This window comes from Dermochelys coriacea, chromosome 6 (genome assembly GCF_009764565.3).
Source record: "Dermochelys coriacea isolate rDerCor1 chromosome 6, rDerCor1.pri.v4, whole genome shotgun sequence".
NCBI classification, from domain to species: Eukaryota; Metazoa; Chordata; order Testudines; family Dermochelyidae; genus Dermochelys; species Dermochelys coriacea.
This window is the reverse complement of record NC_050073.1, coordinates 30,239,299-30,263,773: the sequence shown is the minus strand read 5'-3', so window position 1 is coordinate 30,263,773 and position 24,475 is coordinate 30,239,299. Positions and strand designations below refer to the sequence as shown.

Sequence of the window (24,475 nt, the reverse complement as noted above, 5' to 3'; positions counted from 1 at the left end):
AGTTTCCTCTTACTGCCCATGATTGGTAGTCAGAGCATATTTTCTCCCCTTACAGGGAATTTATCCTATCTTTCTGTGAATAGTTGTTTCTTGTTGGATGTTAATTGTTTAGATTAGTATATGTTTTATTTGTTGGGTTTTTTTTTGTTATTTTATTGGAGCATTGGTTCCTTCTTGTTGTGGGGTGTTGACTCTCAGAACCTGAATATGCCTCGGTCTTGAGGGTTTAAGCCTTGTGATAGCTGCAAAAGACCTATGGCAGTAGGTCAACCTCATTCCACCTGCTTCAGTGGGGGACTTTAAGATGACAAATGTATAGAGACTTTAAGCCCAAACAAAAGAGAGAGGCAAGAGTGTGCCACATCCTTCTGGAGGTTTCCATGCATCTGTCTTCTGAGCCTTCCTGTTCAAGGCGCGCACTAGTGCTTCAGCATCATTAAGAAGTGCCCCTCCAGTCACTGCCCGGGAGCTTCAGCACTGATCCCCTGAGGCCAAGGAAGAAACACAAGAAATTGGAACAGTCCAAGGAGCTAAGATTTAGCTCCACAAGATGATTGAGGTTCCTGGTACCATACACTAGTAAGCACTCAGGAGATCAGAGAAGGGGATCTGCAGGCAAGATACAGTATCCAGTGCCAATCTCCTCACACAGTGGATCATCAACTCTGGCACCAGTACCCGGGCCGAGTGTTTGTGTCAGTTGCAGACAGGATGAAAGGCTTTCCAGTCCTGATGCACAGAACTTTGTTCTGGATTTCATCCTGCATATGTCTGTGCTATGGCATTGTCAATGTCCCCCCCTCCAAGCAGTGTGGTAGCATATGCTACAAGTTCTCAATCAGCTTCCACAGCTCTTTTGATTCACATACCTATAACAGACATTTATAGAGCTGCAACTTGGTCAGTGGTACATACTTTTACAACTCACTATGCTATAGCTCAATATTCCAAAGATAATGCAAGTTCAGATGAGCAGTCCTTCACTCATTTTTGAGGTAGCATCCAAAATCCACCTCTGGATTGAACTACTTGTGAGTCACCTGAAGTGAAATGGTTGTGCAATCACTCAAAGAAGAAAAAAAAATATTAACTGTTCTGTAATTCTTGTTGTTCTGGATGTGTTGCACATGTTTATTCCACAAGCCACCCTCTAGCCCTTTATATTGGAGTCTGTCTGGTAAGAAGTAACTGAGGAGGGCCTGGGGAGGCTCCACTCTTTTTACCATAGTGTAGCAGCATGAGCCAGCAAAGGGCACATTCGCTGCCCCAACAGCTACTGCTAAGGGAAAAATCTTCAACTCTGGTTCACTGGGCATGCACACACCAGAAGTGGAATGGACATGTGCAACACATCTCACAGAACAATAGTTACATAACAAATTAGTAGTAGGGTTTTGGTTTTGGTTTTTCAAAGTGGGGAGACCATATTCTTCATAGCTTAGGATCTATTAGACCAAATGAAAACAGGAACATACTTTTCCTAACTAAGGACTTATACACAGCATTTATTTGGCTTGAAGTCCTTACAACTTAAATTTCGTAAATTCTTTCATCTCCTTTATGGACCTCAATAGATAACCAGTTCAATTCAGAAGCCTTTCAGCTGTGGGGGAGGAGCTTTTTGTTATAACAGTATAGGACCTCTAAGAAGATCAAAAATTGTAACATTCAGGACAGCCAGGGCTCTGTATCACATTTTAAATATACATCTATATTGTCATCTTAGACACTTTCTCAAAGAGGTACACAGTTCCACGTCACTCAAGGAACCAGAATGTAATCATTTGGTATGTTATCTCTTTCTTACAGAATCTATTAATGAAAGATGAATTATTCATCTGTACCAATTGCTATTTGAAAAGCATGAAGGTCTGTTGTGGAAAGCAAAGTCTAAATGTCTAATGGATGTGAATGTTAGAATACTCTGATGATGGGTAGAGGGTTAATTGAGAACAAACTAGAGACAAATCTTGTAGTCTTATTCAAGACTTATACGGGCAAAAGTCAAAGTGACTTCAGTTAACATCAGCTGGAGTTGGTGGGAGTTTTGCCTGAATCAGTTTTGAGAAAAGACCAAAGGATTTGGAATATGAAATGCAGAATAGCTTGTAGTCATCTTTATTTGTAGAATTTTTATGATACTAGCAAGTTATAATGTTCAGCCTCTCTTTTAAACCCTCCCTAGACATATCAGCATCTATCTATCTATCTAATCTATCATATCTATGCGTTATGTGAGTCGATGAGATGGCTTGTGTCACTCACGGACTTGCTCACCACAGTGGAATGCCACTTTTGGGCTCAGGAAACCAGCACTGAGTGGTGGGATCACATCGTCATGCAAGTCTGGGATGACGAGCAGTGCCTGCAGAACTTTTGGATGAGGAAAGCCACTTTCATGGGACTGTGTGCTGAGCTTGCTCGCACCCGGCGGCGCAAGGACACGAGATTGAGAGCTGCCCTGCAGGTGGAGAATCAGGTGGCCATTGCAATTCGGAAGCTGGCAACTCCAGACAGCTACTGATCGGTCGCTAACCAGTTTGGAGTGGGAAAGTCGACTGTTGGAATCATTTGTTTCAGAGTAGCAGCCGTGTTAGTCTGTATTCGCAAAAAGAAAAGCAGTACTTGTGGCACCTTAGAGACTAACAAATTTATTAGAGCATAAGCTTTCGTGAGCTACAGCTCACTTCATCGGATGCATGTTGATGGAAGTTTGTAGGGCCATTAATCGCATCCTGCTCAGAAGAATCGTGACTCTGGGCAACATGCATGACATTGTGGCTAGCTTTGCACAAATGGGTTTCCCTAACTGCGGAGGGGCGATAGATGGGATGCATATTCCATTTCTGGCACCAGACCACCTAGCCTCCGAGTACTTAAATCGGAAGGGCTATTTCTCTATGGTTCTCCAGGCGCTTGTGGATCACCGTGGACATTTCATGAACATTAACACAGGCTGGTCCGGAAAGGTGCATGAAGCACACATTTTTCGAAACGCAGGCCTGTTCAGGAAGCTGCAAGCCGGGACTTTCTTCCCAGACCAGAAGATCACCGTAGGGGAAGTCGAAAAACCCATTGTGATCCTTGGAGACCCTGCTTACCCTTTAATGCCAAGGCTCAGGGAGCCTTGGCAGCAGCAAAGAGCGGTTCAACAACAGGCTGAGTCAGTGCAGAATGACTGTGGAGTGTGCTTTTGGCCATTTAAAGGGCCGCTGGCTCTGTCTGTATGGGAAGCTGGACCTGGCCGATGACAACATCCCCATGGTTATAGCCGTGTGCTGTACCCTCCATAACATTTGTGAGGGGAAGGGCGAAAGCTTCACTCAGACATGGACCCACGGAGGTTCAACGCCTGGAGGCTGAATTTGAACAGCCAGGGATGCCGGGCTGTCCTCTGGCTCTGCCACCCCCCCAGCTCCCTCGCTCCCTCTTTCCTCCTCCTGCCTTGTTGAACTCTGTGCTGCTCTGAGCTCTGAAGTGTCCATGGTGGTCTTCAGAGTGGAGGTGGGGTTGCCCCCAAGTATCGCGTCCAGCTCTTTGTAGAAATGGCAGGTCGTGGGGGCAGCACCAGAGTGGTGATTTGCCTCCTGCGCTTTGTGGTAGACATTCCGCAGCTCCTTTACTTTAACCCTGCACTGCACTGCGTCCTGGTCATGGCCCCTTTCCATCATGTCCCTTGATATCTGCCCGAAAGTATCATAATTCCTACAGCTGGAGCGCAGATAGCACTGGAAGCTTCTTCCACCCAAACACTGAGGAGATCCAGCACCTCATCATTGCTCCATACTGGGGATCGCTTGGCGCGTGGAGGCGTGGTCACCTGGAAAGATGCGCCAAGAGCACTCCATGCCTGGCTGAGCAAACAGGGTAATTTCAAAATTCCCAGAGAATTTAAAGGGTGGGTCTGACGGTTGGTCATCTGAGGGCAGGGCAGTAGAGTTCAAAGTGATGACCAGAGTGGCTAGAACAGGCATTGTGGGACACTTCTGGAGGTGGATCAGAGTGCATTAACAGACCAGGGTGTCCACACTGGCGCCGCAGCGCTCCAGCCGAGGTGCAGCAAGTTTTTTGCTTCTCGTGGAGGTGGATTTCCAGGCGTGCTCCAGTTGCAGAGTCTGGGCATTCTACATGCCTTGCCAGTATGGACACCTCAGGAGTTAGAGTGCCCAGGGCTAATTTAATGCACTCTAACTTGCAAGTCTAGCCAAGGCCTTAGGTAATTTATTTATTCTTGCATTTGCCAGTGTTGGCTTTGATTATTGCAACTCCCTCTTCTGTGACCTCCAAAATCACTTGCATCCAAACTCTGTTATGCTCATAGTATTGTGGCACACCTTCTCACTTTCATAAATTCACATCATCCCTATCATGAAACATGTCTACTAAAAATTGTTTTGTCATCTTTGTGGCATCTTTGTTTACACCAAGACTTTATATCTTCATTCTGCCAGTTCTGAACCCGTCTCATTCCACAGAGATATTTTTTATGAGTTAGGCGGTATTATAACATTACCTTTTATGGCATTTCTACCAGTATTTTCCCATTCTCAGTTTCTGCAATTATGGACACTTTTTGTATGTGTCAACAAAATGAAAAACAGCAACAGCAGGTGCTCAGATCACATAATGGGTGTGATATAAAAAATCTGAACCTAAGACAGGAGAATTTATGTAGGCCTGAAAAGTTGACAAACTTTTAATGCTACCCTTTTGTTATATAAATTCTTGGCTTAATACTCTATTAAAATATACAGTCATATCATTTAGCACTTAAGTGTTTCCATTAAATAAGCACTGTATTAGCAAAATACTACAAAGGTTTCTACTAGCATTTCCATTATTGGATTTTGCTGTTCTTTCCCTGTCTAGTTTATTAAAACCCGATGCTGCTTCATGTTAGAAAAAACTGTTATGTTTCAGCTGCATCTTAATATAGACTATCAATCTGGTTTGGAAGGAGAGAGATCTTTTGTAGTTTTGGGCAGAGGCGATAAGATGACATAATATATCTGCTGAATGTTGCTCTTAATTTGATATCCTTTCAGAGCATATTTGGTCTTTACAGGAAAAAAAATCTCTTGGGTATTTGTTTATCCTTAAGACTGAGGTCAGTCCTAAGAGTACTAACCACAAGCTCAACAATATGAGAAATGTTTATCCACATCATAATCCCAATATTTTGGAAAATCAGTGTTTTTCTAAATGCCCTAATTAAAAATGTTTTGTATATGTGTACAGGGTCTCAGGTAATAGCTTTCCATTTAGAGATTTTACCCATTTTAAACATGTTGAAATTGGCACAGAAAAAATGATTACATAATTTACCTATATTCTCAAATATACATATTATTATTATTATTGTTTATACTACTACAGTGCTTAGGAGCCCTACTTATGCAGTAGGACCCCACTGTGCTAGGCACTGCACAAACACAGAACAGACTGTGCATGTCCCAAAAACTTACTGTCTAAATATGAGAAAAGAGACAACAGATGGGTACAGACAGAAAAGTACAAAGCAACAATGAGACAGCGTTGGTCAGCATGCTGGGTTGTGGTGTCAGCACACCGAGGGCCTAACCAATGTCAAGTTCTTTATAAGCATCATGGAAAAAGAGGGTATAAAATAATGACAACAGACATGGGAGTACGAGGAAACAATGAGACAGTCTTGGTCAGCATAAGTAGTGGTCTTAGCACAGCAGAAGCCTTACAGCTGTCAAGTATTTTTTTAAGACATCACAAAAAAAGAGAGTTTTAAGGAGGATTTTGAAGGAAGATAATGTTAGGTAGCTTTGAAGACATTCACGGAGAACTCTCCCAAGAGTGAGGGGTGGCATGGGAGAAAATAAAATGTGATAGTTGAAGTTTTGTCAATGTTTCCACTTTTTTCCCCCTTATTTCAAGGCTTATACCATGGCCATAAAAATTGACTTGGAAAAAGGACTCAACCTGCAAATTATTTCTACAGAAAGATGTGTTCTGTGGTTAGAGCATGAAACTAGGAATCCAATCTCATATGCTCAATAGTAGTAGTATGTTTTTTTGTGGTAGTACCTCCAAGCTCCACTCAGACCCCAGTGTGCAGGAAAACAGATAGCAAAAAGACGGTCTGCCCCTTAATATTATTTACCAGCAGCATTTTGTGTTTGAATGTAGTATGCAGGACATGTCAGTTTAGTTTCCATTTAATTTGCAGGTGCTGTGCAGCTCACTTCTGCTTTTAAAATAATCCTTGGATGACTAGGGTTGTTGTATTAGATCACAGTAAGAATATGGGTTCAAAGAGGGGCTTGGTCATGCCCAGGTAACATCGTTACAGGAGAGCATCAGTTTTGCATTTTTGATTGCTATGTGTTATAAAGTGAAAGGAGTCAAGGCCCAGTAAAGATGTATTTTCACACCTCAGAAGGAGAGACAAAAGAGAGGATTTTATTAACTTCTGCCTGTAAAGGGACCATTGGACAAGGATTACAGTAATAACTTTTCTCTGAAGTAGCATAATTTCCCAGAATGATAGAGTCATGAGACACACTGAGAAAAGCCTGCATTCTTCAGTTCCAGCCCTCTGAGGCTTGAGGGAGGAGGTGCTTGGTTGAAAAATAAATAATAGAATAGGAAGCAATAAGATTTTCAGTAATAGTTGGTTCTGTCATTAAGGACCCTGTCCACTGTTTGTTTAGGTAAATAGAAAGACTCACATTTAGTCCCACGGCATTGGATTACAGGAAAATAATTTTTCTTTACATTGTTTTTATTCCAGGAAAAAGCTGGGTTGTTAAATTACATGCATATTCCTTCCCACCCCCCAGAATTTTCACCAAATATGCGGTTTTCTGCAAACATGTATATGAATATTTTAAAGGTGTACTTTATTATGTCCAGTAAATTGGGTATGGTATTCTTCATTTCCTGATCTAAACTGTTATGTAGTGTTGTGGCATGCTGTTAAAACCCAGAGACAGCTGCATTTCAGTGGTGGCTGAAGCAATTAGGAGAATCACAGATGAGGGGTCCAAAGATGCATATTAAGGAAAGGCTGAGTCTTTTATATATATTAAACTTTAAATGTATAAAGTTTGATATATAATTTTAAGCACCTGAAGTTTTCAATGTGGATAAGATCCTCTCCCCTTCCACTACACTGTAATGTCCACTACCTCCTTATTCGATTTAGTTATAACGCCTTTCTCTTTCCACACCTGTCCTTTGGACCATAGATGCTGGAACTAGGGGTGCTGTGGGTGCTGCAGCACCTCCTGGATTGAAGTGATTTCCATTATATACAGGTTTTATAGTCTGGTTCAATGGCTCTCAGCACCCCTACAATAAAAATAGTTCCAGAACCCCTGCTTTTGAGTCACTAAAGACTGCAAGAGGGGAGCACCACTATGGTGGGCCTCATAAAGTCTGTTGGCACAGATTATCATGATTTAACGTAGCACAGATTATCATGATTTAGCACTTCTTTTAAATTATGATCTCTGAGACCGGGACCATTATTTTTATTATTCATGTTTATTACTGTAGTGCCTGAGGGCCAACTAGGAGTGAATCCCCATTGTGCTTAGCACTGTTCTAACATTTAGAGTAGTAGATGGTCCATGCCCAGAAGAGTTTACAATCTACATAAACAAGATAAACAGGCTGGTGGAAAGGGTATAATACACCAGCAGAGTCTGACACAGACGCTCCTAGGCAAAAGATCTGCTGTACACCAAACACAAGACTTACAGGAAATTTATTTATAAAGAGTAACATGTGAATTATTTACAGAAAGCCAGCCAGCTCTGCAACAGGCTGAACTCTGGGCAGGGAACCTACGTTGTTATACAGGAAAGGTAACTGTTAATAAGTGTAGATCCAGGTTTGCATTTTACAATTTTGTTTTGTATTGTAACCATTTGTTTCCAGCATTCTTTCTTTTTTCTAGTTAGAATCTCTATTCTTACATAAGTAAACCTACTTTTGTTTTATTAATTGTTATAAATGCTCACAAGTGCTGTGTGATTTTTACAGGAGCGGTGATTTAAGGTCAGACTAGTAGACTGGGGCATACCACTCCTTTTGAGGCAGAGGATCTGGGATTTCTGTGAGTAGCCAGTGTCGGGCTGGATATGACAGGGGAGCGATTCAAAGAGACTTGGGGACTGGGGTGCACCTATTGTTCACCTGCAAGATGAAGACAGGTCTTCCATAGCTCAGAGGAGAGTGCTTGAGGGACTAAAAAGCTGGTGGTGTTAGGGAGCTGACTCCAGCCAGTCACAGGCAAGACTCCCTCACACTGGAGGCAGCGTGACTCGGTCCTGGGTATACCAAGAACTATCATACAGAGTGAACAATATGATGGCAGCAAACATCATGTTAGTTCTCTGATTTTTTGGGGAGTTGGTCTACTTAGGAGAGGATAAGCTAAATGGAAAGAAAAGGTAGGAGAAGGCCGTTGAGGGGAAGGGGCAGGGGAGAACAGATGTATAGTGAAGCAGAGGTGAAGAGACTGTGAGGGAGCAGATGGGAGAGGGTTAGGGTTGAAGCAAACAGCCAATGGCAGAAAAAGTCTAGTCAAAACTAGAAAGTTCCCTGAATGTCCAGAGGGTCCCTACATCTGCCTGTACCAGCTAGCATCTAAGACTGACTCCTCTCTGCAGTTTCCACCCCAAGGTGACATTCTGGGTTCAGCAGGGTGCTGAGGGCAGGGTTGGTCCTGGCTGGAGCCCAATTTTACCCCCGCACCTCAGTGCAGCAGTCCTTGCTCTGGTTGCTTCTGCTTCTACTGGCTGGAGTCTCTGGCTGGCTCCCTGCCTTCTCATGTTCAGAAAGCTTTTAGTGCTCCCTGAGAACTACCAGAAATAATAATAATAATAAATAATACAAAAGAACACCCTTACTGGGCTACCTCCTGTCTTAGGAGGCCATCCCAAGGAATACTCAAACTCATTACAATTCTGCTCTTCTTTTATTTGAAGACTACCTATTTGAAACCCCAAGTTTTTCTTCATTTCAGTAGTCTCTCCTGACAAGTTGAGTACAAAGAGAACTCCACCACCAAAGATGGAGGATGTTAGCATAAGGGAAGAAAAAAACCACAAGTTATTCGTATAAAGTCCTGTCACATTATCTAATATTTATTTTCATTCACTTATTTCCGCACTTTCTTCCAGATTATTACCTAATTTTTGCACTCCTCACTTTGGATGCTGAATGCAATATTAACCAGGCTTTATATTTCTTTTCTCAGCAGTAGGACAAGCCTGAACCAATAACTGGACATAAAACACTCTGAAGTTTGCAGTTTGCATGTTTCTAAATGGAGATTTGGATCTGAATTTCATTGCTGGCCTATTAAACAATCACTACTCAGAATCTAGGTTTGATATTCAGACCATGAATTGTTAAATTTTGCAGTATAACATCTCATTTCACTTATTTCAATGGGATTTCAAAAATAGGGGGAATTTTAGAGATAATTATCCTAAAATATTTTGTGGTTTCATGCTATTATAAGTATTAAGATCAAAATTCACATTACTGAAGGAAAAGTGAAAGTATTTTTAATCCCTATCTGCAAGCAGTTGGGATTTTCCAAAAACTGATAGTGCATGCAGTCACCCAAATACTGTGGGTATCAGTGTTGGCTTTGTAAATCTTGACATTTGATACCAAATGGCTAAGATAAAAAAACTCTTTGAAAGTAACAGTGTCAAAGTCTCAGGAACTCACCAACAGGAGGGTTCAAATGATCCAAAACTTAAGGTCAGTGAAATATGTGTTTGACTGGAGGACTTGAATCTTCTTGTCAGTGGGACAAGATTTTTTTTTTAATTTTGCTTTTGTAATGTAACCAAGCATATGAATTTACTGTAGGTAGAGGAAAAGCACCACTGTGTTACTTACCCACTTCTTTGAATCATCCTTCTTACCTTATATTCATCATCCATAATCCCTATCTCTCCCTTGCCTGAACTCTTGTCCTGTGTCTTGGTTTGTGTTTGTCTTGTCTAACTTCATGTCAGTTCATTTCAAGTACTGAGCACCCTCATCTCTCATTGACTTGAGTGCATTCAGGTGTTCAGCACATTGCAGGATCAGGCTCTTTGTGGAAGGAATGGATCATATGATTCATTATTATGCATTATTTAATATGTTGTGTAGTTTCGTACTGCTAGATACCTCAAAAAATAAATATTAAGACAATCTCCCTGCTCAGAGAAGTACCTTGCTCTCTGATTTTAAAGTATTCTGTAAATTTATGGTGCTACGTGTGATTTTTAATATTATAATCCAAATTGGCCATAATTATTCAGTCATTGTGCTTGCTTTATCAGAATTCATGCCAGAAGATAATTGTTGTTAATATATGACAACATATGTAAAAGCTGAATTGTAATAATTTCATTTCTCTTTCCGGGGGGTGGAGGGAGGGAAATGACATTTGGCATCAGCAGTTCTCTGACTGAAGGAAATACCATTTTGTGGAGCCACAGTGCAGGCTTATATTTGGCAACATATTTTGGGAATGCCTTCCTTTCAGCTGGTGATGCTCTCAGTATCCAGCAGACAGCAGCATTCTTTATTAGGCTTTATCAATCTCTATCCCAGCAGGGAATGATGAATGATGTTTAAATCTAAATCAAGATTACTTGTCATGCCAGCTATAATATGTTAATGGATTGCAACTGTTACTGAGAGGGTAAAAGTTTTAAGGGGAAATAGGAAACCAAAAGTGAAATTTTAGGATCTGGTGATTAAGGTCTTTAGTCACTGCCTACCACTCCTATGGTAAGTTCCTCAGGGCAGGGGCTGTGTATTTTCCTGTGTGCTTGTACAGCTCTAAGTAGAACAGTCCTCAGTCCTGAGAGTGGGGGTGTTACCGGGAATTACTGCAATACAAAAATAATGTATAATAGAGTGTACATTTTTTCAAGAATATGGGACACAAATAAATACATACTTAGATGCTGGGTTTCTTCTGCCAGAAAATGTATATGATAAATAAATCTCTGTTTAGGAGGATTACATACCATTTCTGCAGAATTCTATTGCCCTCTACTGGTTCACTGTACATAGCTGTGATTTGGTAATGCTGACTAATATAAGATGACCTTTTATGGCTTTCATGATGAAATAACAGTAGACAAACAACATGAGGGCTCAGTGTACCACTCACATTTAAAAGGGAATAAGAATCTAAATACTCTTGAGTGTTTTATTTATTTTTATTATATTTTTTATTTTGTATCCAAAGGTAAATGCAAAAATAAATAGTTTTCCTAACAACAGTGAGCCAACACAGCTAGTTCTCTTTTGTGCACTATATCCCTTTACATTTATGTGTATAAATATCTGTGGCCCCAACCTTACAGTGAACTCCAGATGGGAGGACCCCCATTGACTTCGACGAGCTTCCACAAGAGCACAGGGGTTTGCCTATATAGAGCCCACCATAGGATTGAAGACTATACCTATAAACACAAGTAAATATATATGTTTGAGATACAGATATATAACACACAATATAATATGCATGTGTACCCACACACTAACGCTCCTGCAATCTGATCTATATGGCAGGACCTTTATGCCTAAATGAGGTCCCACTGAACTTAATGGAAGTCTGTGTGGGCACAGTGCAGATCTTAGTGCAGAATCAGGGCCATATAATGAGTGTGTGTATGTGTACGCGCATGTGGAAAGTATTGGATGTGGAATACATCTTTTTTTCTGTAATATCAGTATTTTTAAAGACTATTTTAAAATGTAAAGTTGGTTGTATTCATTTTGAGTAAGAGGATCTGTGAGAAGTAAATTCTAGGTATGAAAGGATATACGTGAGAATGAATGAATTTATAGATAAGCGGTCCATAGTGATTTCAAAATCTACCTTTGTATTGATTATTACATAACATATAGACTTCTTAGTAATATTAGTCTGCTGAGAGAGCACAGCATACCTTGCAGGAGAAGTTAGCTCATGTTCAGAGTGTTCCTACGGCTCAAATGACATCAGACAAACAGCTTTATATCAAAGACTTCTTATTAGTTCAGAAGCTTTGGTGAAATTCTTGAGAATTGAATGAGAATTACGTATTTCATGTTTATGTTCAAGTTAATCATGAGGTACTTCACCACATACTTCAATAAGGTAAATTATGGCAAAACATTACATGTCATTTTCTAAAGTGTTCCATTTCAAAATATCTGTTCTGTGATTGTTCATAAATACATGGCAAATGATCAGAAGTTTTAGTTCATCATTACTTGTTCTTGGAAGAAAACACAGTGTAGAAACAGAATTGTTCAGAGGACTTCAAAACTAGTCTTTCAAAAATTTGAATAGTAGTTTGCTACTCTTCGGTATGGAAGGCCCTTTCTGTCTGATATTGAAACACTACTCTGGCTGTTTTGCATATTTTTATAGTTAAAAATATCACATTGAGTATGAATGAAAGTAGTTTGCAACATGTTGTTGTCAAGGAAGTGTTGTTCCTTGACTTTAGCAAAACTTTTGATGCAGTCTCCCACAGTATTCTTGCCAGCAAGTTAAAGAAGTATGGGCTGGATGAATGGACGATAAGGTGGATAGAAAGCTGGCTAGATCGTTGGGCTTAACAGGTAGTGATCAATGGCTCCATGTCTAGTTGGCAGCCGGTATCAAGTGGAGTGCCCCAAGGGTCGGTCCTCGGGCCAGTTTTGTTCAATATCTTCATTAATGATCTGGAGGATGGCGTGGATTGCACCCTCAGCAAGTTTGCAGATGACACTAAACTGGGAGGAGAGGTAGATACGCTGGAGGGTAGGGATAGGATACAGAGGGACCTAGACAAGTTAGAGGATTGGGCCAAAAGAAATCTGATGAGGTTCAACAAGGACAAATGCAGAGTCCTGCACTTTGGACGGAAGAATCCCATGCACCGCTACAGACTAGGGACTGAATGGCTAGGCAGCAATTCTGCAGAAATGGACCTAGGGGTTACAGTGGATGAGAAGCTGGATATGAGTCAACAGTGTGCCATTTTTGCCAAGAAGGCCAATGGCATTTTGGGCTGTATAAGTAGGGGCATTGCCAGCAGATCGAGGGACGTGATCTTTCCCCTCTATTCGACATTGGTGAGGCCTCATCTGGAGTACTGTGTCTAGTTTTGGTCCCCATACTACAAGATGAATGTGGAAAAATTGGAAAGAGTCCAGCAGAAGGCAACAAAAATGATTAGGGGACTGGAACACATGACTTATGAGGAGAGGCAGAGGGAACTGGGATTGTTAGTCTGCGGAAGAGAAGAAGGAGGGGGGATTTGATAGCTACTTTCAACTACCTGAAAGGGGGTTCCAAAGAGGACGGATCTAGACTATTCTCAGTGGTAGCAGATGACAGAACGAGGAGTAATGGTCTCAAGTTGCAGTGGGAGAGGTTTAGGTTGGATATTAGGAAAAACTTTTTCACTGGGAGGGTGGTGAAGCACTGGAATGGGTTATCTAGGGAGGTGGTGGAATCTCCTTCGTAAGAAGTTTTTAAGGTCAGGCTTGACAAAGCCCTGGCTGGGATGATTTAGTTGGCTATTGATCCTGCTTTGAGCAGGGGATTGGACTAGATGACCTCCTGAGGTCTCTTCCAACCCTGATATTCTATGATTCTGTATATTAGTTTATGTAACATATATCTTTCAGGTGCAGAGTATCTTTTATGTGATGTTTAACAATTGTTAGTGTGGTACTGTACTAAACTAGATGTAAATAAGCATATCCTTCATCATCCAGACTTACTGCTGCTGTAGCTATAACAACTTCTTCGAGTGGTGGTTCCTATGTATATTCCCCTTTGGGTATGCACGCACTCCATGCACCTGACACCAGAGAATTATAGTAAGTATTGTGCTTTGGTCCATGCCTGTACCCCAGCTTTCCTCGTGCGCCATGCCAAGGCTATAAGGGGTAGTGCAGACTGACTCCAGTTGTTTTTCATGGCTGGAGTTGGAATATCTAGTGTCTAGAACTGATCCTCTTCAGCATTTTTTCCAGTAACTATTTTTCAGAGTTTTATAAAGTTAGTTGCTATTGTTAGTAGTTTATTAGTTTAGATAGTGGTTATTTCAAAACCTCACCTGGGGAATCCTCTGATCCCCTAGTGCAGGACTTAATTATGCCCAGGCTTCCAGACAAGAATTGCATCTCGTGCCCTCACTCCTGATGTGTCAGGGACAACTGCCAGCACTACCTCTACTGCCTCAGAGAAGCTCATATTTCTGCTAAGTGCAGTATCTGCCATTGCTTTCCTAACCGAATGTGGCAAGCATGAGAATTTCAGCTTCAGAAACACTTAATGGAACACTCCATGAGGCCCCAATCAAATCCAAGCCAGGGAGAGTTCCCTGCATATCAGCTGAAACATCGATGAGTACACCTTCTAGCTCAGTGTCTGACTCAGGAAAGGCAAAGACTAAAGTGAAAAACCCTTTGTCTGGCATTCTCACTAGTATAAGGGGTACTCTCATAACCATAAAAATAGATCACCTCCTAGTTCTAAGGGAACGGATCTCTCCCCACTCCATACAAGTTGGGGAAGTCCTTGCACACAGGACACAAAGATTTAGGTCCTCCTAAATGTCATGGCAGTGACCAAAAGGTGCATAGAAGCAAGGCTCCTTCAGTACTGTTCCATGCGCCACCATTGACACTGAATATGGTACCAATTAAAACCAAGCACCAGGAGCTGAAGGACCAGCTGTGATCACATGGACAGAGGCTCCTTCACAGGCAGTATCTTCACAGCCCCAAAAGGAACCACAAATTACTAAGACTCCCTTTATACCAACCCTGCTGGCACAAGACAACAAGCTGCAACCTTCCAAAGCTCCAGTATACTACACCATTCCAGGGGATATCTTCATCCTCCTGGAGCCGCAGTCTCCCCTATTGTTAGGACCAACCCTCAACAGGAAGATCCTAAGACCAGGGAAAAGCCCATCTTCCAATCCATCCATTAGCTGCAGCTTCCCGACAGTACTGACAGCACCACCAATGGAACCAGATCAAACTTTCTCATCATTGGGAGAGTCAGACATATACTGGTGGAACCATCTTTCCCTCCACCAAGGAAGTTCAGCCCAGAAAGGGGATTGAGAATCTTCTACTACCAGTCTCATCCATCCAGGTTGTGACCCATCCTCAGAAACAATGTCTTGGGAATCACAACTTACATTTGAACCCTCAAATTGGCCTTACTGGGGAGTATGGGACCTGTATGAATGGCATTCAGAATCCATGCAATCCAATAGGGAGTCTTTCCACCTCTTCCCTCCAAAAGGCCAATCAGAACCTCCTGAGCTTACGGAAAAAGAAAAAGGTGAACCGGATCCTTGGTACCACCAATACCAGCAAATATTTCTCCTTTCTCCCCCCAATGGGGCATTTGTTCCTTCCTCACGAATTCTTTCAGTTGGCCACAGACAGTTTCAAGAGCTGCTTTACAGAGTAGCAGAAGAGCTCCAAATCCCTTTAGATGAGGTCCAGGACTCTCAACGCAAGCTTCTGTACATTCTACCACCTACAGGATCTAGCCGACTAGCACTCCCAGTCAACGAGGCCATACTGGAACCTGCAAGAACTGTGTGGAATACACCAGCAACCTGTGCTTCTACCCCTAAGAAGGCAGAAAAGCAGTATTTTGCCCCAGCTAAGGGAGCAGAGTTCTTGTTCTCCAATCCTGTCCCAAGCTCCCTAGTCATCCAACCAGCCATGGAAAAGTTGAGATAACAATATGCAAGAGCTGCCCTTGCAGAAAAGGATGCCAAGAGTTTAGACCTTATGGTGAGAAAGGTATTTACTTCCACCGGCCTCTAATTTAGAATTTCCAACTATCAGGCCCTAGTGGCAAATGGACAATTACCTGTAAATGGGCTCTCACCTCTTGAGTGCCTCCGAGCGGCTGGGTGCTGTATCACAGTCCTTTTCTTGGCCCTGGTCTCACCCTGGGGGCTGCCAGCTAAACCACAAAGTCTAAATGAATCCCTTCCGTGGTATTCGTCTGTTTGCCTTGGTAGGGTCTTAAACCTCAGTTCTAGGCCTTTTAAATTCAGCCTTTTGTTTGGGCTCCCATATAAGCCCTCTCCCCTTCTTGGGGTTTATGTCACTTTACCCATGGCTGATAGGGAAACCGAGGCCCACCCACTACTTTGGGTTCCAAGCCAGGGATCCTATACACAGCAGTCCACGTACTGCTTACTTGAATCCTTTGCTGATATTTCCCTGGTCTTCTTTATACCGGGTCCTTTTAACTCCAGCCCTCTCTCAGGGCCAGTGCCTTCTGGTTATTCTCTCTCTGCAATCCCAGCTGGGTACGTTCAGCCAGCTATAGATCTATCTAATAGTTGGCTCTTTGGCCCAAGAGGAGAACCCTTCTACACTCCTCTAGTCCCAGCCAGAAACTCACCTACTAAGGCCAGGCAGCTCCCTTTTTTGTGGTCCAGTGGAACCCTGATTGGGTGTTCCTAGCTCTTCTGGCCCTTGGAGGACCAGGTCTCTTGTGGTTTTCAAAATGGCTGCTCAGAAGGGTCCTCTCTAAGCAAACCTGGAGGACCCATCTTCATTGCTCTTTTCCTCTCAACCCATTGCTTCTTGGGACACAGTGAGTAGGACCACAGGGCCCCCAGAATGGAGCTTCAAAGGCCAAATGCACTCCATCAAATTACTCCAGGAGAATAGGCTTCAGTTTCAAACCCATGATTTTTATTTGAAAATTTGATATTTTGCTAATATGTTATTTGAAATTACATGATTGCATTTCTTACTCTGAAATACAAAAACTACAGAATAAACTTTACATGGATGAAGGAATATCCTAACACTTCTTGGATGATCTATTATTCATACTGAATGGCTTTAGAATATCAGTAATAAAAAGTGAAAGATTACATACTGTTTGGCAACTAAGCTATATTTTGTATTTAAAAAATATTCTTTAAAGATACCATCATCACAGGATTTTCACTCGTGAGTCTTGCCTCCAATGCAACCCAAGCAGGCCCTGTCTTGTTATGATAGATCTGAAGGGATACATTGCAATGGATCTTATGTGACTACAGCTTTTAAAGTAAACAAAACTCTAAATAGATAGATAGATAAAGTGTACTGAGCCTGCATAGTCCACTGTTGTAAAAATATATCAGTATACACATTGATGATTATTTTAACTGATATTCTTATTTCTGTGCTTTTAGAAACTGGCACCTGGAGTTAGTCAGTTTGCTTACACCTGTGTACAAGACCACTCTATATGGGCCAACCAACAGTTTTGGGAAACCACATTTTATAGTGATGTGCAAAATCAAGTTCGTTCCCTGTATCTCACAGCTAGGGAAGACAATCATACAATACGTTCAAAACAAAAGGTAAGAGAATAAATAAAATAAATGAAGTGCAAAAAAACTATGTTACTGCAGTATAGTGGCTGACGTTTTACATGCAACAAAAGTCATGAAGATGTAAGTTTATGGCTCTCACCTGTTCTACAAATGTAGTGTTTTCTTGTTACTGTTTCCACATTAAATAGATATATGTTATTAACTTTGTTCTGTAATCTGCATCTGAAATTTATCTAAGTTATGTGGGGAAAGTTGTGAAATATAACTTGTGGACATACTTTACAGTATATTGCCCTTGATTTATGTGCAGATTAATGACAAATAATAAAACTTTAATTTTTTTTTACCCCCTAATACCCAAAGGTCTCCATCACAGGGAGTTATGCCCGGGTATGAAGGAAAGTTCTGAATTTCATTGCTGTCTCAACTTTAACATTCCACTAAAATATATTTTCCTTTAATTTCCTAAGCAAAAAAAATCCTTTTAGTGAATTTATAGTATTCAAACTTTATAATGCATTTCAGAGATGTTTTGCTAAACAGGAAAACAGCTTTTAGCCTTGTTGATTAATCAGCACTCAGCTCCCTTAACTTCAGATCATTTATATCTCCCAAACAACATAATTCACTGTCGCAGATGGGGGAAAGTGTTTCTGTAATGGAAGAATGGATGAATGATGTGCGCATTCAGAAAATACTAAAATAAGCATGTTCCACCAAGCTGTGTATCATCATGCCAGGTATGATCTACTGGACCATCCCTATCGTCTTCTGTTATGTGAGCTCCCCAGAACCACCATCCCTAATCATGTGATTTGAGAGATAAGTACTACCAAGGACATATGATGAGAAGAGAGAGAGTTGCAGAGTATAGATCCACATAACCATATGGGCCTGGGAAGAATGAGATGCAGAGAATGCACCCTCAGTCATATGATTTGTCAGGGGGATGGGAAAAGTTGCTGAATGAGGAAGTCCCCTGTCCACATGCGGTGTGTGGAAAGCTGCAGAGGGAAGGAAGTTGCTGTAGGGAAGGAGACACAGGCAGACACCCATATTCACATTCCCAAATAATGTATAATTGTACTGAAAATTACTTGGAAAAATGTTTCCACATTGAATAGATCCCTGCTATTTTAATTCTTTATCACCAGCTAAATGAGGATACGTGATATCAGCTACCAGATGTCTTTATTTGAATTTCCTCGGGCTATCATATAATTAGCCTACCGTGTTTACAGAAAGCAAATGCTTGAATTGGAATCCAGCATGTGAAAACATGAACATTTAAACTGTGCTATAAATTATGTATATCTACACAAGCCTCACCTGAATACCATAGGACTTTGGACAAAATCATCTGTGTCAGGCAATTAGGGTATGTCTATACAACGAAATTAGGTCAATTTTATAGAAGTCGATTTTTAGAAATCAATTTTATACAGTCGATTGCATATGTCCACACTAAGCGTATTAAGTCGGCGGAGTGCATCCTCACTACCATGGCTAGCATCGACTTAGCTATCCCACAGGTCCCACAGTCTCCACCGCCCATTGGAATTCTGGGTTAAGCTCCCAATGTCTGATGGGGCATTGTCACGGCTGGTTTTTCGTACATATCGTCAGTCAACCCTCACTCTGTGAAAGCAACGGCAGACAATCGTTTCATGTCTTTTTCCTGCGCAGACGCCATACCACGGCAAGCGTGCAGCCCATTCAGCTCAGCTTGCTGAGACCACCGCTGTTGTGTCCTGGATGCTGCTGGCAGCAGACGGTGCAGTAGGACTGCTAACCATTGTCATACACCGCTTCCGCTGCAACTCTGCTCTGCTGCTATTGTCTCAATAGCGAATTTCTCCATGTTGTCTGTCATGGGCTCCCGGGTACGTGTGTTCTTCCTCGGGAAATGTGCGCAGTGCTAACCATCGTCATCCACTGCTTCCGCTGCAACTTTGCTCTCCTGCTCTCATGAATCACCTCACAGGACCTCTCATCATTCTCTATAAATATCTATTCTCGTGGCATTTGTCATCAGCCACCACTTCCGCTGCTCTCCTGCTCACACCATATCACAGCAAGCATGGAGCCCGCTTAGATCACCGCGGCAGTTATGAGCATTGTAAACACCTTGCGCATTATCCTGCAGTATGTGCAGAACCAGAACCTGCAAAAGCAGGCGAGCAGGCGACGGCAGCGCAATGATGAGAGTGATGAGGACATGGATACAGACTTCTCTCAAAGCACGGGCCCCGGCAATTTGGACATCCTGGTGGCAATGGGGCAGGCTCATGCCGTGGAACGCCGATTCTGAGCCCCGTGAAACAAGCACAGACTGGTGGACCGCATAGTGTTGCAGGTCTGGGATGATTCCCATTGGCTGCGAAACCTTCGCATGCATAAGGGCACTTTCATGGAACTTTGTGACTTGCTTTCCCCTTCCCTGAAGCACAAGAATACCAAGATGAGAGCAGCCTTCACAGTTCACAAGTGATGTTGCTTGAATGCCAGCAAACACCAGGACCATATGCTGCCATGCTTTGTTATGCAGTGATTCCAGAGTACGTGCTACTGGCCTGGTGTGGTAAAGTGTCCTACCATGGAGGACGCAATAAGGCTGCCCTCCCCAGAAACCTTTCGCAAAGGCTTTTGGGTTACCTCCAGGAGAGCTTCATGGAGATGTCCCTGGAGGATTTCTGCTCCATCCCCAGACACTTTAACAGACTTTTCAGCAGTAGCTGTACTGGCCATGAATGCATCACAAGTCTTCAGGGCAAATTAATCATTAAACATGCTTGCTTTTAAAACATATATTATATTTACAAATGTACAGCTTCTCCAGCTTCATGGTCCAGGAGCCCGCCTTGGGAGGGTTGGGAGGGTATTGGCTCCAAAGTGATAAACAGTTCCTGGCGGTCTGGGAGACGGTTTCTCCACTTGCCTGCTGTGCGCTATCCTCCTCCTCATCATCGTCTTCCTCATCCCCAAAATCCTCATCCCTGTTGCATGAGACTCCCCCCTTGCAGGTGTCCACGGACAGGGGTGGGGTAGTGGTAGGGGCCCCCCCAGAATTGCATGCAGCTCATCATAGAAGTGGCATGTCTGGGGCTCTGACCTGGAACAGCCATTTGCCTCTCTGGTTTTTTGGTAGGCTTGCCTGAGCTCCTTAATTTTCACGCGGCACTGCTGTGGGTTCCTGTTGTAGCCTCTGTCCATCATGCCCTTGGAGATTTTTGCAAATATTTTGGCATTTTGTCTTTTGGAACAGACTTCTGATAGAATGGATTCGTCTCCCCATACAGCGATCAGATCCAGTACCTCCCGTTCGGTCCATGCTGGAGCTCTTTTGCGATTCTGGGACTCCATGGTCACCTGTGCTGATGAGCTCTTCATGGCCATCTGTGCTGATGAGCTTGCCACGCTGGCCAAACAGGAAATGAAATTCAAAAGTTCCCAGGGCTTTTCCTGTGTACCTGGCTAGTTCATCTGAGTTGAAAGTGCTGTCCACAGCAGTCACAATGGAGCACTCTGGGATAGCTCCTGGAGGCCAAGACCGTTGAATTGCATCCCACTACCCCAAATTCAACCCGGCGATGTCGATTTCAGCACTAATCCCCTCATCGGGGAGGAGTACAGAAATAGATTTTAGAGCCCTTTAAGTCGACAAAAATGGCTTGGTCATGTGGACGGGTGCAGGGTTAAATCGATCTAATGCTGCTAAATTTGACTTAAACTTGTAGTGTAGACCAGGGCTTATTTAGCTGCATCTTATTTCTCCATCCAAATAATGCTTGATCTCTGCCTGAGTTTGACTTTGCAAGCTGAAAAGAACATCTATATAATAGACTGTTAAACCCAACTCAGCAAAAAATGAATACACAAAGATGGTATGGGCTAGAAAACACTAGAACTGAATTAAACTATTAAATTGAACTTGGCTATACTATGCTATTTGCATTATTTCAGTACAATACCTTCATTCTTTTAAGGATGCAATCCTTAAGTCCTATTACAAGTAGATATAATTGTTAGATTTTTTTTTTTACATTGTACATAATGAAATGAAGAGTTCAACTTTGGACTTAATGTGACTATCTCTTTTCTTAATGTTAGTAATATAACTCTATCATCTATTGTTTTTATGTGGCAATACTTATTCTAGGAGAAAAATTCTGTAGGTTTGGACCAGGAGAAAACAGCCATGGACCTGGCTGCTGAGCAGTTGCGTTTATGGCCAACACTCAATAAAGAAACTCAGCAGGAGCTAATACAGAATGAGGAAAGTACAGTTTTCAGTCAGGCAATTCATTTTGCTAATCTCATGGTCTACCTGCTAGTGCCACTGGATACAAGTAAAAACAAACTATTGAGAACATCAGCTACAGGAGACTGGGAGAGTGGAAGCAACAGCATTGTCACAAATAGGTACGTAAATAAAAAGACATGGTTTGGTAGTAAGCAATTGTGGGATGTAACTCAGTCCTTTTAATAAAAATACTATATTAATTATAAAAATTAAACACAGGAGCAATTTACAATAATGAAAGTTCATGTCCTATGTTAATGTTTGTAACAATGTAAAAGTAAGGAACTTTGGAATTGTAATTCCTGCTGATATTCTTTCTAACCTTCTGTTCAGTTTGCAGTGCTCTGTATTCTTAATACAAGTAATATCAACATAATGTTTTAATATCATCCAAAAAGTGCCATTTTCTCCTTTGACACTATCCAGAGAAATCCTTACTTCTCTAAGCAGTTTCAGAGTATTGAGCTATTAAAACGTTATGCCAGCAAAGCAATATTTCCTTTGGTAGTAATTAAGGCTGTAAGGGAATTCAGTAGTGGATGATGTGACCATTCTGTGCATTTTGTACATTAGTCTAAGGTCTTAATCCTGCAAACTGCTCTAAATACACAAAGTCCTGGTGAAGTGAATGAAGTTCTATGCAATCACAGGGATCCACCTGTGCAGAGCACCTTGCTGGTCTAAATTTGTAAAGCATTTTATGACCTTTCCAGTAACAGGTGTTATGTAAACTATTGTACATGGAGCATATAAAACTCTGCAAGAAATAAAGGGAATGTGATATAACAAGGCTCACCCTGCTCTCAAGTACCTAAAACATTGTTCTCAAAGACATCAGAGAAATTCTACTGTGTGCACCTTTTCTTTTTGTGATAACTGATTCAAGAGCAATATATTAAGGAGTCCAGAAGCTCAACGTGGTCATTCTCATGTAACGAGATACTTTTTCATTTGTATTGAGGAATAAGGAAGAAAACTCCTTCCCTGTGCACTTTAATACCAACATAAACAAAATCATATCCTCTAGAATTAGCAATTAGCTCCTTAGTTATAATAGATTTGAGGGTCAGCAGTTGCCATTAGTGATAGGGAACACTGAAAATACATTAAATACCTAGGTCTTTATTTAGATAAAGTGCTCTCACCTTACTCTCTTTTCTTCCTTTCTTTGAATTGATCAAAATTTGACCAAAAGAGTGTAATAATTATTAAATTGCCTTTTTGCTAGCAAATATTGGAAATAATTCCATGTACATTTAAATGGACTTTAAGAAGTAGGGCATTGGCAAAATTCATATTGTCTTCAACAGGACTAGGAGAAGACCAGTAACATTTTCTATAATAGTGAAATAGAAGTGTAGATTGATATTTTGCTGGCTATGGAAATCATGTAACTTGCAATCATTTAAGAAATTCACAATCAGTTTTACATTCATCATCCAGTCTGGAAATATTTGTTGGTGTCTCTGTTGTTTATTCTGTAAAATGCCCAAACCAACAAAACCATGTTCTCTTCTCAAGTATCATTATAAATATGACAACACTTTCAAATGTTTTTGTTTAATAACTAGAGATAGTGAGATAATAGGAGTGTCACAGATTAGAGCTCTTGAATGATCCAAAGGCTGAAACATAAGTAGTTATTGTACGATATCTTTCCATTATCATCCTCTCATACTTCAGTGAGATTATTTAAATCTATATGTAGTACTTGTCCTTTGGGAATTGTTTAAATGATTGCTAATTATGTGGTAAGTATTTGGTAGTTTGATACTAAAGGAGATAAAGCTAAGTGGCTACTCCATGTTGCTGCTGAAGAGAATGTACAGTTTAAAATTTGTATAGTTGCTTACAGTCTACATAGAAATTTTAAGTTCAATTTTCATTCTTATTTTTTCACTTACCCTACCTTCCTTTTCTTCTTAACTCATTAGAACAGCTACAAAATACAAATTATTTGAATTATTATTTTGCATGCCATTTCTTGGAGAAAGGCAACCATCTCACATATAAGGGATCATTTGCTACCACTTAAAATGACATGCATTTCATAGGGACAGTCAGACTGTTGATAAATTAAGACATTTAGTATTATCATTTTAGACAAAGGAGTTCTTTTTATGTTGAAAACCAGCTTCCATTATCTTCACTTGCAGTTTTGAATACTCAGCCCTTCTGCAAATTAAGCCGCTACTCTCTCAAGTTGTGAGGAACACAGTTAGTGACCACCAGTGAAACGTTTGGTGTAAGTGACTTGCCTAGCATCTCACAGGAACTGTATAGCAATGTCAGAGGTGGAATCCAATTCTCCAGGGTAGTAGTCAACTGCCTGTACCAGGAGACCATTCTTTCTCTTCCTGCAATCCCTTGTCTTAGACACACTTTCCAACGTCCACAACAACTAAGTCTGGGGTCCTACAAACAGCCTCACTCATTATACAACCCTGATTAATTACCTAAGCAACATCTATTCTGTGCACTGAATGAGTCAGGAGTCCAATGGAAAAAACAATATATGATTAATTCATACACACAAGGGAAGTGAATTAAGTTTCCACCTTCATTCTGACACTTCACAATTTCTGAATATTTGATTTTGCAACCTAATTGTTCTTTGAATGTAGGTTTTTTTAAAATGTAATTTATTGTTGTTCTTCGAGTAGTGTCTGCATGGGCGCTCCACTCTGGGTGCATATGCACCTCAGATTGGAGATTTTAGGTAGCAGTGCCATTCAGCATGTGCCCATGCAGCCGCATGCTTTGCACCATATCTATATAGAGCTGTGTAGGTGAACCGCCATTAGTTTCTTCTCAG

The 24,475-nt window shown here is 41.4% G+C and overlaps 1 protein-coding gene across 3 annotated transcripts in view; it reads left to right on the top strand.

Annotated features, from left to right (window-relative positions):
* Nucleotides 1–24,475, top strand: part of SBF2 (SET binding factor 2) — a 527,933-nt gene that overhangs the window by 405,033 nt on the left and 98,425 nt on the right. For all 3 annotated transcript variants that reach the window (XM_043517429.1, XM_043517428.1, XM_043517427.1), the window contains exons 18-19: nt 17,214–17,384; nt 21,517–21,779. In XM_043517429.1, the coding sequence (XP_043373364.1) occupies nt 17,214–17,384; nt 21,517–21,779 (434 nt within the window). The remainder of the gene's footprint in view (nt 1–17,213; nt 17,385–21,516; nt 21,780–24,475) is intronic.